The sequence below is a fragment of the Syngnathoides biaculeatus genome, chromosome 2 (genome assembly GCF_019802595.1).
Source record: "Syngnathoides biaculeatus isolate LvHL_M chromosome 2, ASM1980259v1, whole genome shotgun sequence".
NCBI classification, from domain to species: domain Eukaryota; kingdom Metazoa; phylum Chordata; class Actinopteri; order Syngnathiformes; family Syngnathidae; genus Syngnathoides; species Syngnathoides biaculeatus.
Genome location: NC_084641.1, coordinates 8071177 through 8086890, shown reverse-complemented (window position 1 = coordinate 8086890; position 15714 = coordinate 8071177). Strand labels below are relative to the sequence as shown.

Here is a 15714-nt window from a genome sequence, read left to right as displayed (position 1 = left end):
CTGTATGAATGGGTCCATGAACACTGTGCAAACAACACATGGCATGGCCACTAACAGTGTGTGTTTACCTTGAGTGTAATGCATGCTGATGGTGACACAGGTCCCTACAGGGCCAACCACCCCTGGGGTCCAGGTCGCCCAGCTTGAGGATGGGGTCAAACAGACAACTCCCACCGGCCGCACCATAGAGGGCTGCCCAGGACCATTAGTATCCATTACCAGGAGGTATACAAAGACACAAACACACAAAGAGACGTGAAGATGAATGTCATAGAAGCGGTTTTATTGGAGAGATGGGTCTAGTCTGTTTTGTTTCCAAACACAAATGAAAACAAAAAATCACATGTTGCCTGCTGATTCACAATAGGATTTTAGTGTTTATCAAGTTGTATAGTCAAAAATACACCACAATGGGGAAAAAAAACCACACGAGTAGCAGCATTTAGGCGAGACACCGTAACTAGGCCTCCAGCCGCTTGGTGCCAGAGATCTTCACTTCAAATGGATGTCCTCAGGGCAATGACCTTCTGGGAGTCTGTGGGGTATGTGTGCTTGTGCAGATGCAATATTAGTGATATGCAAACTAAATATCGTTGCTGTCCAGTTGAAATATTAATTGACAGATTCCTTGTATATTTGTGACATACTTGATTCTGATTCTGATTACGCTAGGGTGTCGTGTTGATTTTGTTGTGCAACATTTTATGATTCAAAAACATGTAAAAAAATGTATATATATTGAATGATGTAGCGTTTAACAAACATGTTTTTTTTTGGAGGGGATAAGTAGTTTTGGCGATGAGAACATTTCATCCGAAGGCCAAAATGTCCAAAAATATCCAATATAACAAAGGTGGAGTTAAAAATCAGTGAACAGGCTTACGTACGAACTGAAAATGCACGAGACGAAAAGCGAGATGAACTTGTCTCTGAAATTGTGTGTTCGCGGCTGCCGAGCGAGCAGCGCCCTTAGCAGCCTATTATCCAGACTAAAGCGTGGCAGCCGGCCCATATCTGCAAGGTGTGTGTGTGCACTTCATAGCTCAGCAGATGTGTTATACCTCCAAGCATCTACACAACATCCTCGTCTGGATACTGAGTGAAATGAAGGACAAAAGTCTCCCCTCTGTCACAGTCTTCGGCCTCCCTGATAAAATGCAATCTGTTCTCCTTGGACAGTGTCACATGTATGCATGCACTTCAAGATCTGTTTTAGAACTTCTTGCTGTACAAAATCCACGATTAGCCATCTTGTTCAAGTCAAATTTGTGTGGCTGTACTGTTCTGTAGTCACAGCACTGACACAAGATCGCCCTGTCAGTATTGTGGCCTTTTAGGTAATAGGAGCAACAAATCGAAAACTGATAACTGATCTATTCACCCAATAATGAAAAGAGATGTGTAAAATTCAGGGATCCTGTTGGATGTTGTCCCGCATCTGGGCCACATAAAAATGGCTAGGGACACAAATACTAAATCTGCTTACTGGGATGCAGAGTCGTGGAAGTACGATAATGCGCGAGAGTACTATACGGTACATTGTATTATAAAGTAGTATTAAAGTACTCTGGCATAGTGTTGGAAATACAACGTTTTTAAAAATGTTTTTCGTTGAGACAGAGCTCTAGAGTGCGACTAATTTGGTCACATATGCAGCCTAGTTTCCAAATTGTGCGGCAAAAAAAAAAAAAAAAAACAATGTGCACCTGCACGCCCAGCCATTTGAGGAAGAAATAAAACTCTGCAACTTGAAAGCAGACATAAGAAATGCATTGCGGTCTCTAAACCAATCAGAGATAATGAAGGGCAGGGAACCACCGTCTGACTGGCTGTGTCTGTTTGTGTTTGTGTTTTTATGCGTACATGTATGTGTGTGCATGCGCGTGTGTATCCATGCAGGCAAGGGCCAGCTTTTGAAATGTGGGCGCTAGCATACACAAAGCCAGGTTTTTTGACAGTGAGCCAGTAGCTGCACAGTGAATGAATGAATGAATGAATGAATGAATGAATGAATGAAATTAGTTTCACAGCCTAATACCACAGTGGCGATGTGGGAACATTTTGGATTCAAGCTAGATCATTGCAGCCAACAAGTTGGTATATCAAATTTGCATGAAGTCTCAACAAACACAACACAAATCCTAAATAATAATCACAAATAATCTAAATTTTTTTGCTTTTTAACTGAATGAGGTTAAATACAACGGTAAATGCTCTCCCTCACTCTCTCAATATGAGGATAAAAAGTCTGTCTGCACTGGTCCTGCCTTCTGTACAGATTCTCACACACACACACAAACGGAATCTCCAACCACCTAACTGTGCACACCTCCGTTGCATCCACCAGCACTACCACCAGCCGCGGCAGCCTTAGGGCTCGGCCATCTGCCGCCACTGTGTCCTACCCACCTTCTTAACAAATGCAGCCCTTGCCCTGGGTAAGGTGGCGGGGGCACCGGCCTCGGCATCAGCCAAAGGGGTTGTTGGGGGGGGGGGGTTTCAAGAGTGCATATGGTACACATGAAAGAGTGACAAGAAGGAGGCGAAGAAAATGGAAGGCAAAGGAAGGATTAGTTAAATCTCAGTTTCGCGCTCGGTCTCCCCCATATGGCCGTTTGCTGCCTGAGCACCAAGGTCAAGGCCCACAAAGGACTAACAAGGCCGCAAGCGACGCAGTGAACAGGGGAAGAGCAGAGGGTAGGGGGTGGGGGTACATGAGGTTTAGGAAGGGGGTGTGCTTGGTCAATGAAGCTGGCACTGTCACTGAGACACCATTGTGACATTGTGCCTCGGGGCATCCAGAGCCACAAAATGGCAGGTGTGCGCTACTTTCATCCGCTCATCATCATCCTGCCTCTGTCTTCCACCCTCCAAACAAGATGAGCAAATGACAGTCAGTTTTGTTTCATCGCTAACATTAATTACATCCTCTTTTCTAAAGTCCTTTTGTCCATTTTTCATGAGGCTTCTTTTCCATGCACTGCGCCAATCTGCTATTCTCTTTCTTCCACCAGGGCCTCTTTACCCGTTCCAGGAAAGCATCAAGTTTTGAGGTTTGTCAGTTAACCCAACAGGGAATAGGGTTGGAAAATAGCCTTGAAATTTTTACAAAACTTTCTGCATACATGCAAGGTCCAAAATAAATAAAACATTTTTGTCACCTCTATCATCATCTGATATACACGATGCGTGTGTGTGTGTGTGTGTGTGTGTGTGCGCGCGTGTGCCTGGGTGTGTGTGTGTGCATGAGGGAGAGATTGAGCTGTGATTAAATAAATCATGCTGACCTTTCTTATAACCTTTCTCCCTGCCTGAAGCCCCTGCCTCCCCCATCCGACCTTACAAGACCGCTCACATTAAAGACTTTTTTCCCCTTATCTGAACTTTCCAAACATCTATCATCACATGAGGAATTTCTATATGCAGCAGGTTGGATTCTTTATGCGGTCCTTCCATCAAAAGCAAACACAGACATTGTGTGTGTGTGTGCTGTTCAATGTGCACTGAATATGTTTGTGCATGCGTTTATGCACTTTGAGTGTGTGATCTTTAAAATCTTCTGGTTCAAACGACCACTCCCACCACGCCTTACCACTGAACTCACCAAGAGGTCGCTGAGATGCTACAGTCCGTGTGTGTGTGTGTGTGTGCGTATGCGTCCGTGTGTGTGTGTGGGGGGAGGGGGGGTGAGCCGATATCCTGATCTCCTACTCTAATACCCTGAGGACCTTTTGGTTCCTTAACTGCAGGAGCTCAGAAGAAACACACACACCAACACCTTCAAAGATCTAACATCAATCGCTCGTAGCTCTTGAAGTCTTGAAGAACGAGCACCTCAGGTGAAAGGTCAAGCACACCTGCGGAGTGACACTCAATCAATGTGCGCGGATGAAGGCACCATTGAGGATGAGTGGCAGGGGGGAGGGAGGAAGTGCTGGCATGGAACAGCAAGCGATGGTGTTGTACCTGAACAAGTTAGAATTATGTAATAAGTTCAGTACAAAGTGAGAGAGCCTCAGCATTGCTCAACATACAATACACGCACATATTTGAGGCTCATCACAAAGGTTCCGAGCTCAAATCCTGATTTTTCAGCCTTTTTGAGCAGAAATCCTGAATTTTCAGCCTTTTGTGAGGTTTGTATGTTCTCCCCATCTCATTTGTGGGTTTTCTCTGGCTTGCTCTGATTTTTCTTCACTTTTTAAATTCTGTATGTTTTATTAATTTTCAGACAGTTTTATTGACTGAGGGGTTGCTCATGCAAATGCAGTATTCCTCCAGCTGACGAGAGTGATGTATACAATTTGAGTGTTTCCACAATATGTATTCAGTCCTTTCCATCTGGATTTCATAAATGGTTTCATATGGCCCGCACATCATTATGATTAGGTTATTAACTTGGTTGGCATTCTCGAGTGTTTGCAGGTACACACACTTCCTGAAGCATGTCTACAAGACCCTCATTGGTCTACTTTAGATTTATTGAGGTTGTTTTTATCGAAGACAGACCTATATCCTACAGTCATGTGACATTTTTATCCCTACTGTTCTGAACAAAGTTGAAAGAGTTTTTACTGTACTATACTGCTCTGCTACGAACAGAAAAGTCAATAAAAATCCACTGGACAATGCCTGTTACCTTGTACCTGGATTCACAGCTTACCTTAATTTATGTAAACTCATGCTACGTTGAGTGGGAGCTCAGTTTTCACTTGTTTTGTTGGACGTATGCTGCTGACCGTCTGGCCACATCAGCATTCAGACTTTGGTCTCAACTGCTCTTTTACCTAGTTAAATAAAGGTAAAAGACAAAACAAGAACAAGAAATAACTTTTTAAATGTATTAAATGTTGTCCTATTCTTTACAGTAATGTGTTGAAACTAAAAAAAAAAACTGCATACATATGAAAAAGGGTCTCCTAATCTTTATGAAAATGACCTGTGATTATTTCCATCCAAAAGCTGAAAATGCTTGTAATCTTTTTAAATATTCTGTCAGGCCATGTAGAAGTCCGTCACGACCAAAACAACAATGGCACCCACTGTAGCACTGTCGCATTCGTACACATAATGTTTCTCCTGCATAATGTATATTTAAGGAGCCTCGGACTGTTCAGCGATGTATCATACTGTAATTCATATCTTACAGACTTTTTTTTGTTCAGAGATGACAATTGTTTCTAATTGGAATGATAATGGAAAGTTTGTCTCACGCCTGTTTGAGCGCCAGCGCGACTGAGTTGCGCTCAACTCTGCTCGGCCTGCGGTGCCGAGCAACCGGCGTAGACGAGAGAAGAGAGGCTTATCTCTGGACGCTTGGTGTTTGGACGCGTGTGATGTCGGACCAGTTTCAGTAATGCTTCCTGGGCTGGGTGCGCTGATAAGCTTTGGGATGGAGATGTGCAGGTAGCAAACAAGGCTCAGTTGAAATTGAAGCCCATTTGTCTGTGATGTTCTTCTTTAGCTTGTCAGCATCCCTGAGCAGTGACCGGAGCAGCAAGCCATCCAAACATTTAGAAACTGGGACGACAACGAAGAGGGGATGGATGGTAAAAAGAGAGCTGGGGGAGAAAAAGGATGGAGTCCAAAGAAAGGAGGACGGCAGAGGAGCGACTGCACATGGAATGCCACAAAACAGAAAGACCTGAAAGCGGAGTACATGGAACCAAACAAAAGGAGGAGAAGTGTTGGATTGAATGATGAGAGGAAAGCTAAGGCCGTCTCTTTCCTTCTCCTCTTGTCCCGCCTCTTCCCCCCGTGAGAATGTGGATTTTTCTTCCTTCTTCAGATGTGGTGCGCTTTCATGTGCACACAAAGACGAGCCATACCTGGCACACCAGGGCGTGAAGGAGCTGGCACAAAGGTTTGTGTGCCACACACACACACACACACACACACACACAGACACCTGCCTGGCAGATAGTGGCCTGTTTGTCGGAAAGTGGTACACACATAATGATAATCTGGATGGTTTCCCCCTCCAACTAAAGCCACCAATAGCCTAGTTGTATGATGATTCAAAATATTGTCCTGACAGATTATTCTGTTGTGTACAATGTGTTAAAACAACCTATGTCAGGTCACTGTTTGAGGCTTAGACTAAAATTATCGGTGCCTCCACACACCTACACACACACATACTTATACACGCACAAAAGATGATTTCCTTCCACTGCCCAAACTTAAGAGATAGTTACATGACTCTGCAGTACATCATTGAAGTTGAAGTACTCTCTTTGCATACTAGCCGATTAAATCTAATTAGTTGGTTAATTGCAATTAATTGCTGCACTTACGTAAACATTATTTTAGGATTGCAAAGCTTTAATGACTTGTATTCATTGCGCCAAAAGCATTGATGCCATTGTTGTTCTTAATTCCAAAGTGATGCTCAACAGCTGCAGTAGTAAACAAGTGCATGCTAAAGAAACGTGTGGCCACAAACAATCAAGAGGAGAGAAACGGATGCACGCATGGATGAACATCCACGCGAACATAGAGCTACATGCACACAAAAACACTGATTGCTGTAATTAGTTTGTTTTAAAGGAAGCAAATAACAGTGATTTTGAGAACCACAGCATCCATAACAATTTGCCCCTGGAGATACTCCACAATTTGAACAGGATCAATTCAGACACCCACACATAATCACATATGTGCGCAGACACAAACGCTGTCGCGTCTCCATTAAACGTACTTGAATTTAGCAGTGAGGGGTCGTCTCAGTTATTATACACAGAATTTATTACCCCTCATCACCAAGCAAGGTGCAAAAATTAAGGCTCAGTTTGATCATGGTTTGAAAGAGACGAGTAAAACTGATGGGTGTCTGTAAGCACAACCACTGGTGAGCTGCAGTGCTGCAAATAACAATTAAAGAGAGTGCTACAAGACTGAATAAAAGAGAACAGATGATTTTAAAATCAAGGATGAAGTTATGGAGCAAAGTTGCTTAATGCACTTGTGTCACAGCCATATAGATGTCTAAAAAGATTGACAAACACTTTTGTGTTTCCTTTTTCTTTTTTCTTTTTTTGCATCTCAATGAAAATTAATTAGCATCAACTTCCCCGAGCTGTATACCAAGTAATTACACACTAACCTCCCCCACCCCACCCCACCCCACCCCACCCCCCACCACTCCACCCCCCACCGCAGCATTAACTTTGAAGGGACCAAGCCCAAGGAAGTATTAAGTAAGTGACAGTAAGCATGGGAGTCTCACTGGACAAAGATCTGGAGGTCTGCTACCAGAACTGTCCACTTAAACAAATTCGTCACGGATTTATCTATATCTTTTTTTTACATGAATGTGCTGCACCCTATATCAGCAATTGTGTACCACATAAAGACTACTCAAATATTTATTCTCACGTTTTCACCTATAGCCAATTTTGAATATTTAATTGGCCTACCATACATGTTTTTAGGATGTGTGAGGAAATTGGAGTACCCGTTGAAAATCTACACACAGGGAGAACATCCAAACTTCAAATTTCCTCCAAGCTCAGAATTGTGTTGCAGATGTGTGAAGCACACATACACAGGGTGTCTATGAACAGAATATATAATACTTGTATTTGTAAATGTAGAAAACGTTTTGGATGTTTTTGATATTTGGCACAGATTTTTAGCCCCCCCTCCTTGAGTTTGACGCCAGTTATTTAAACCGTCATTTCCAACTGTATCTCCCGATGCCCCCCAAACTGACACTTTGAAATTGTTAGACTGATAAACGCTAAACTTTTTACAAATGTAAAATATGTGCAGTCAATTTCTGACTGGCACATTTATGATGTCTTCTTTTGATTGCTTCTCCTGGAGGCCCCATCAGGGACCCTCGGCTATTCTGTGGCGACCTGCCAAGAATTTCTGCACCTCCTGGAACCCCTCAAGGCAGCAGACAGCCAAAATGTCAGCTGGACCCTCTACAGAGTGGTGAGGAGACCAAAGTTGAAGAGGAAAACAGTGGCGTATTTTCCAAATGGAGCAGTGGGAGGCAATTTAGAAAACCGGTTGGCGGTTGGAAATTTCATCTCACTACAATTCTATATCGTAAAGAGGTAATTACATTGCATATTACTTAAATTGTCTATTCTAAAGCTGAAAGGCGAGAAAATATGCTGGACTTTATTATTATGCTCCATTATGTTGTTGTGTGCTGTCCCCGTGTTCAGACCTAAGTTGTTTCTCTCATTTGTGTACTTCATCCAAGAAGTAGAGTGGGCCTTCATGGATCGGAAGGCATTTTGGTGAATCACTCAACTGTATTATAAAAGTTTAATTCATTAGTTAGTAAGTTCTCAGTACCAGAATTTGTGTTTCAGCACTAAAGTTAACGTGGTCAGCAAGTCAGTAAATACGTAACAATGTGGAATATTAACTGAACCTCAGGTGTTTTTTTTTTTTTTTTTGCTTCAAGTTTAATTAAGTAAAAGTTTTTTTAGATGTTTTTTTTTCCCATACTGAATTATTTATTCGCCGACCCTTTAAATCTAATTGAATGGAGGTTTACAGTTGTAGAAAAAGACAGGGCTTCATTTTTGTGACTGACAGAATAAACTTTGTGTTCAGCTTGGTCAGACTTGGTGTTGGTAATTTTGTGGATCAATGTTCAAAAGAGGAAGGTCTGCCTTGCTGTGAGGGTGATCACAGCCGGTTACATGTCCAATCAAAGCAGCTCCTCTCATTCCCTTTAAATGTGGCATGGTAGGAGGTCCAAGCTCACAAAGTACGGCTCTGCACGTAGACCTCTAAGGGCAGTTGTAAAGTTAGCTCTGGAAGAGAAGCCCAGTAAACTGGACACTAAAGACTGCCGCCTAGCCATGACTGGAACAACTGTAATAATAATAATAATAATAATAAAACTGTATCTTCTCATGTAAAATACACATTTCTTTCCTTAGAAAAAAAATGATTAAAAAAATCTAGGATGTGAATTATATACATGTAGTTGGAGAATGAAAATTAGTTGCCATATTGTATGGATGTTTATCTGTACCTAAGGGTTATGAAAAAGTTGTACTTTCATTCCAATATGATATATATAGATTACACACAAGAAATTACAAAAATAATAATGATAAATGCATACATTTTCTGTTCCACTTATCGTCACTACAATTATTATCATTATTATATTTATAATGATTTCAATGAATTCATATATTTGGGAATGGAATAAATCTGACATCCACCACATGTTTGCGGAGCTTGTATTATATCACGGTCTGTCACTGGTTTGCACACCCGCCTAAGCGTTCTGAGGACCCGGGTTGAAAACCAACCTCGCCTGTAAGGAGTTTCCATCCTCCCCGCATACCTCCATGAATTTTCTCCGGGTCCTCCAGTTTCCTCCAACCCCTCCCCCACACACACACACCAAAAATCGAAGACTAAATTGTCCATAGGTATGAATCGTTGTTGTTTTTTCTGTGCCCTGCAACTGGAAGGCATACAAATGTGTGAAAACAACTAATATTAGGTGACATGGGTTATAATAAAATTAATATAATATAATATATATAAAATACCCTCTTCAATTTGCCCATCCTATGCCAGTTTCACAGGGAGGGTGTACATTTACTTCACGAAATAAAATATAAAAGTATGTTATATGCATACAGTTTTCTCATCCAAAGCAAAATAATGATTATTTTTTTAATTGTCTGAACTGTCTTTTTTGCTTCCTTTATCCGAAGCAATTTTGCTGCTAGTTTGAGCTTTCTCTGGCTCAAGTAAACGCTGAATTTGAACGGCAGGTAAGTTAGAATTAGCGGCGTGAGGATGTGTGCAATTAAATGAGTTGTCATTCATCTAAATTCGAATGCATAATTCAAAAAGCATTAGAAAGGAACGAACTGGCTCTCAGAAACAGCATCCTACACTGCAATTATGGGATGCGCGTCTCCTAATGGCTGTGAGGACTCAGCCTAAAATGTGTTCATCTGTGGAATTTTAGCCATGGTTCACCTCACTCAGTCTGTCACCCAGCACAAATACACAAATTCACAAAGGCGAGAAGAGGGAGCGTATAGCGGGGACGTCAAGTGGACCGAGAAAATGCTCTCACATTACAATTTTGTAACTTTAACCCAAATGTTTTTAGCATTTTAAAGTCTGATTTGATTGTGTTCTCTTAGTTTGGAGAATAACAAACATTGCGTGGAGACAAATACTACAAATTTAAATGCGTGTAATTCTAAATACATTTTGAACAAATAAAAACTATTTTAACCTGGGATTTTAATCGGGTGTTCTATTATTGACATCTTGTGGTTGTTGCCAGTAACTACCTAAAAATGTTGTTGTTTACATCTCCTACCAATAGATGGCGGTAATTCGCCTCAACGTTTTTCGCCAAACACCATTCAATACAAAGATGAAAAAGGCCAGGAAGTGGTATGTGTTGGCTACTGGCTAGCTACATTGCGGAGAAACGGGTGTACATTTCTCAGAGTTTTTTTTTTTTTTTTTTTAGTAGTTTTATCCGATTGCTACTCATTTGTAGGCATGCTCCCAGCGTGCTGACGTTACGTCAATCTTGTTTACATCCGTTTGACGGCCTGTCATATGGGTACGTTTCACCTCTAACACTAGTTTGTTATCTGATGTTAAAAGATTCAGGTTTGAGTTGGGATTGGTTTGTCGTGATGTGCCCTCGACCTCGCTAATCCGAGAGCACCGTGGGCTGCCGCTATGGAGGAGCGAAAGCTGAAGAGAAAGAGCCCTCGGACCCCCACAGCCACAGCCCCAGCATCAGCAGCGGCGCCGGCGGCAGCTACGGTGATAGCGCCGACAGCCACAACAGCGTCTGGCCGGAAACACAGTGCTTCCACCGGTGGGAAACATGTCGGCTACAGTCATGGCACGGGGTCTCATTCCAGCCAGAAGAATAAAAATAGAAGGTAGAGACGAAATTTAGGCTACACTCACAAGTTAGTACTTTAATTAAGGGGTGTCAAACTTATTAATCGACTTTCAAGGCCTTTTAACGCTGCATTTTCTCTCTGTGAAAGGCCCACACCCTTGCTTTAGCTTGGTGTTTTTTTTTTTGTTTTTTTTTTTTTTCAGGGGAGTTCGTGACAAATCTAAGTATCAGATGGGGTCCGGTGTTCGACCCAGCCCAAATCAGAACCAGACAGCTCCCATAATCCAGCATTCGTTCTTGACTGATGTCTCTGACGTCCAGGAGATGGAGAATGGACTTCTCAGCCTACTCAATGACTTCCACTCTGGGAAATTGCAAGCGTTTGGTGAGCTGATTAATGGAGTTTCACTGCTTGACTCAAGTGACACAACTTATTTTTTTCTCCCTCAAATGGCACAATTCAAATATGGCAACTTCTTCTTTTTCTTTCGGCTTGTCCCGTTAGGGGTCGCCACAGCATGTCAACTTTTTCCATCTAAGCCTATCTCGTGCATCCTCCTCTCTAACACCCACTGTCCTAATGTCCTCCTCACAACATCCATCAACCTTTTCTTTGGTATTCCGCTCGCTGTTTTGCCTGGCAGCTCCAAAAGAAATTACAACCGTATATACATGTCCCCCATATTGGAATTAGCCATCTTCAGACAGATTTCCACTCCGGGTTTTTGTGCCCAATTCTGATAAATCACTTTTTAAAATCTCTTCACATCCTGTCAGTTCAGTGCCTAAAACAAAAAAAAACGTTTTTCTAGGGGCATTTTGCTATCTTCATCTGAAATGGAGAGATTATTTGAGGAAATAAATCTGATATAAGAACTATCTAAACTGGAAATAGCCACTTGAACTCAGACATGCAAACCAGTCAACCTTCGTTGAAATTCACTGTTTTGAACTCAAAATAGGCCACTTATGTGAATCGTATAGATCCTGGAAGGGGGGGTTGGTCACCTTCGCTGACATCATATGCTACATCGTACTGCTTGAATGCAAGCAGCTCGATGCATTCCATACATCCACCATCCACAGATGTTATTGTGAATATTACTCTTGCGGCCTGATATGTGCGGGTACATGTCTGAGGTTCCTCCTGTGCGCTGAGGACCTCCTTTGGAGAAGTCATAGGTGTTAATGAAACCACAAAAAAACACTTCCGCCCCTCCTGCTGTTCAGAAGGAACAGGACTTTTACTCCATTACAATGATCTAAATGTCACTGCTTGAAGCAGCTCAAGGGTGCAGGTAGAGATGGGCCTAGCTATAGTTCAAGGCCCGAACATATAAGCAAAGAAATGCAGCAAATTTAATTTTGATCTTAAATTTGTGCGTAAGCCTGCACTTGAGCAATTGAAATTGTTTTTCTGTGTGAAGAAAATGTTTATTTTGCGTTATTGTAAATTTTAGTCTTCCAGATTGCTGAATTTATGTTTAAAAAATTCCTGCATTGAGCCCGGGGGATTCCCCCATACCCATTACCCCTACAATGTTTTTTGGTCACCTTTTTCATGCCTTTGGCGTTTGCATGTTTGTGGACCTGATGTATAAATCCACCCTTGGTTATTTTCACCCGAGCAGCAAGTTAAACACAAGAGTTGCTAACTTCTTTTGTCTTTTATGTCCCAGGTAATGAGTGTTCCATTGAGCAGATGGAACATGTGCGGGAGATGCAGGAGAAGCTGGCCCGCTTGCACTTTGACATTTACAGCGAGGAGGAAGAGATGCAAGAGGAACAGAGTAAAACAGCACGGGACACCAACATGGACAAGTTGCTTCTAAATGTAAGACCTTGGACATTGGCCAGTTCAGTACAAAACTTGGATCAGTACTAGGATTGTTGTTTTAAGGACCTTTTCTGCAGAAGTAATATTGGCACAGTTCAAATGGTTAATAGTTGGGCTTCCATTCCCTTTAACTCCAGTGATGATACTCCATACTATACTATACTATACTCCAAGATACTCCTCACTAATTAAATTCCACTTGCATTGCAAATCGAGAGTATTCACAGAACCTTTTCTGCTTTTATTTTACAGCCATATTCCAAAAGTGATCATTGTTCCTCAAATGTCTACACACAATACATCAGCATAAAGGTTTTTGTGTCAGCACATTTGTTAAAAATGAAACTATTCTACTTACTATGTCAGTAAGCACACCAATTGCTATCATACTTCAAATTGAGCTTTGCACTGCACCCTTGAGATGTTTTTTTTCATCTTGATTTGTGTCTACTTGTGGTAAAACCAGATTGGACATGACCTTGAAAGTAACCCATTCAATCTATAGAAGATTCCAAAGTTGATCAAGCTATGAACTCAGAGACATTTTCTGTAGAACTCACAGGTTAAGGAAAGGGTAGAAAAGAAATCAAGCAAGGTTGGGGAGAGAGAGCTCGATTGACCACAGTCTCAACTGTCTTTCTGAATTTAGATCATCCTACTGTCGGATCACCGTCTTCACCGTTCCAACACGACAATGCTCCTTAGCACACAGCCAAGATAACAAAAGAGTGCCTTCGGGAGTCATCTATGAATGTCATCCAGTCGCACAATTAAAGCCCACAATTGAAACCGACGGGGCATTTCTGCTCGTTTCAGATTGTGCTTTACGGGGTCGCTTTGAGTTTTAGATGTGCAGCGAAGAATGAGAGTACCTGCCCAAAATTACATAACATACTCGGGAAGGCAAGGTTTCAGAACTTTTTTTTTCACCTTGTCCCTCAGTTTGCGTATATAGGATTTTGAGGGAAACAATTGGATTCCATTTTGGTGTGCAATTTGTCAAAAATTTTGAAGGTGAATGCTCTGTTTTCTATATTTCTGTACATGTACTTAAATGTCATTTGTTGCTGTTGCTTTATTTATATATTATAAATATCTTTGTTTTTGTTTTGTCTTTTCTGCCTCTGTAGTCTTAGAACCTTAGGTAAGAATTATGGTTGCAAAAAAAATGTAATTGATTTTTTTTTTTTTTTTCCTTTTCAGCTGGAGGAGCTAAGTTCATCTATGTATCCTTGTTGGCACTTGCAAGGCCTAACGTGAGATTTCTAAACTGTTGTTGCGTTAGAAAACACATGTGCTTGTGTTTCTCCTGAACTCGCCTTTTCAGACAGAAACTGAATCTGACCGACAGCCAAGAGATTCCAAAGTCTGCCAGCGTGTGACTGCCTTTCCGCCACAGTCACTGGAGGAAACATAGTTGTTGCCAATGAAATGCAAAAGCAAATTTTAATACACGTAATGTGGGGGCCGCATCCTAATTTAACGAAACAATAAGGTCCGAGTAGTTTAGGAACTAATATTTACTGTCTCATTTAACTGATCACCAGCATCTGTTTGCTGTTACAGTGTCCTGTAGAGGAAGCTCTACATTCTAACCAAAGTGATTTGAATTAACTTGACAATAGATTGTGTGGATGAAAACAATATTATAGCACTCTGTTGCACTTTATATTAGCAGTGAATTGGTGTAAAATCAAAACAATTTATCAATGCATAAAAAGTGTTTTTATCCCCTTTCTGTATCAGGACAAAATGGTTCGTGTCCACATATACAGTGGCTCAAATTGGCATTTAACACATCAGCATTTTTATCACGAAATATACTTCCAAAGGTGCTACTGACAAGATGTTGGGAACAGCTCAAGTAATCATACATGCAGAGAAAGTAGAACAATGACAAAAAAATGAAATGACAGGAGAAAAGTAGCGAATGCATGAAGAAAGGAGGTGCAAAAAGGCATAAAAAGCCAAGACAACTAAAATCCAACAATAATCAAAACCGCAATCCAGTCCCTTGTCAGTGCAAATGAATATCAGCTTGTCCAGTTTTAATTGACGGAGGTGGTTTGAGTCGAAACACATCTCATGATGCATAAGAGCAGCGAGCTGTCTCAAGACCATAGCAAACTAATTGTTACCAAACATTATGATGCCTTTGGTTACAGACACATCACTGAGCTTCTGAAATTTCTAGTGAATGGAAAGCCAATCATACCACCAGATATGTGCCTCAATCAGGTGCTCCTCACAGGTTTTCTGACAGAATAGGGCAAAGAATAATCAGAAGAATTGTCCAGGAGCCAAGGACCACCTGTGCAGACCTTCAAAAGGACCTGGAATTTGCAGGTACTGTTATCACAAGGAAAGCAGTAAGTAACGTACTCGGCCGTGGCCTGTATGCAAGACGCCATTGTCGGGGCGAGGGAGCAAGTTTAAAGTTTGCTGAACAATGAGCGAGTTAAATACTGGGAAAATGTAGTTTGGGTGGATGAGTGGAAAACTGAACTGTTTGGAAGCCAAAATGAACCCCACATTCGGAGGAGAAATGGCACTGCACATCACCCTAAAAACAACACACTAACAGGAGCATGATGGTTTGGAGCTGCTTTTTAACAAATTGTACTGGCGAACTTCACATTCGAAGAAGAATGAATGGGCAAATGTCCTTGACATTCTTGACAAAAGTCTGCTGCCATCTGTGGTGATGATAAATATGAAATGACTGTGGACATTTCATCAGGATGATGATCCAAAACACACTGCCAGGGAAAGTCTCAATTGGTTTCAAAGAAAAATAAACCTGCTAGAATTTGTCAGCCTTTCACGTGACTGGAACTCAAATGCAAATCTATAGAAAGAAAGTCAAGGTCCATAAAAGGAGCCCACGGAACCTTCAATTTGAAGACTGCTTATGTGGAGGAATGGAAAAAAAAATTACTATTTTCTCCATACAGGAGGTGTCTTGAAGCTCTCATTGCAAAAGTTTTAAATAACAGGTGGCATT

At 41.5% G+C, this 15714-nt stretch overlaps 1 protein-coding gene across 1 annotated transcript; it reads left to right on the top strand.

Annotated features, from left to right (window-relative positions):
• Positions 1-10290: 10290 nt before the first annotated feature.
• Positions 10291-15072, top strand: ccdc28a (coiled-coil domain containing 28A). The gene is made up of 6 exons (XM_061830329.1): positions 10291-10404; positions 10624-10910; positions 11077-11258; positions 12553-12707; positions 13914-13936; positions 14038-15072. The coding sequence occupies exons 2-6, from the start codon at positions 10702-10704 to the stop codon at positions 14090-14092; spliced, it is 624 nt and encodes a 207-aa protein (XP_061686313.1). The 5' UTR covers positions 10291-10404; positions 10624-10701; the 3' UTR covers positions 14093-15072.
• Positions 15073-15714: the final 642 nt, after the last annotated feature.

Bases quoted from the DNA above. Each gene is read 5' to 3' on its own strand.
- ccdc28a (XM_061830329.1), top strand. From the start codon at position 10,702: ATGGAGGAGCGAAAGCTGAAGAGAAAGAGCCCTCGGACCCCCACAGCC. The intron at 11,259-12,552 runs GTGAGCTGATTA...TTTATGTCCCAG, and splicing joins TGGGAAATTGCAAGCGTTTG to GTAATGAGTGTTCCATTGAG. The intron at 13,937-14,037 runs GTATCCTTGTTG...TCGCCTTTTCAG, and splicing joins GAGGAGCTAAGTTCATCTAT to ACAGAAACTGAATCTGACCG.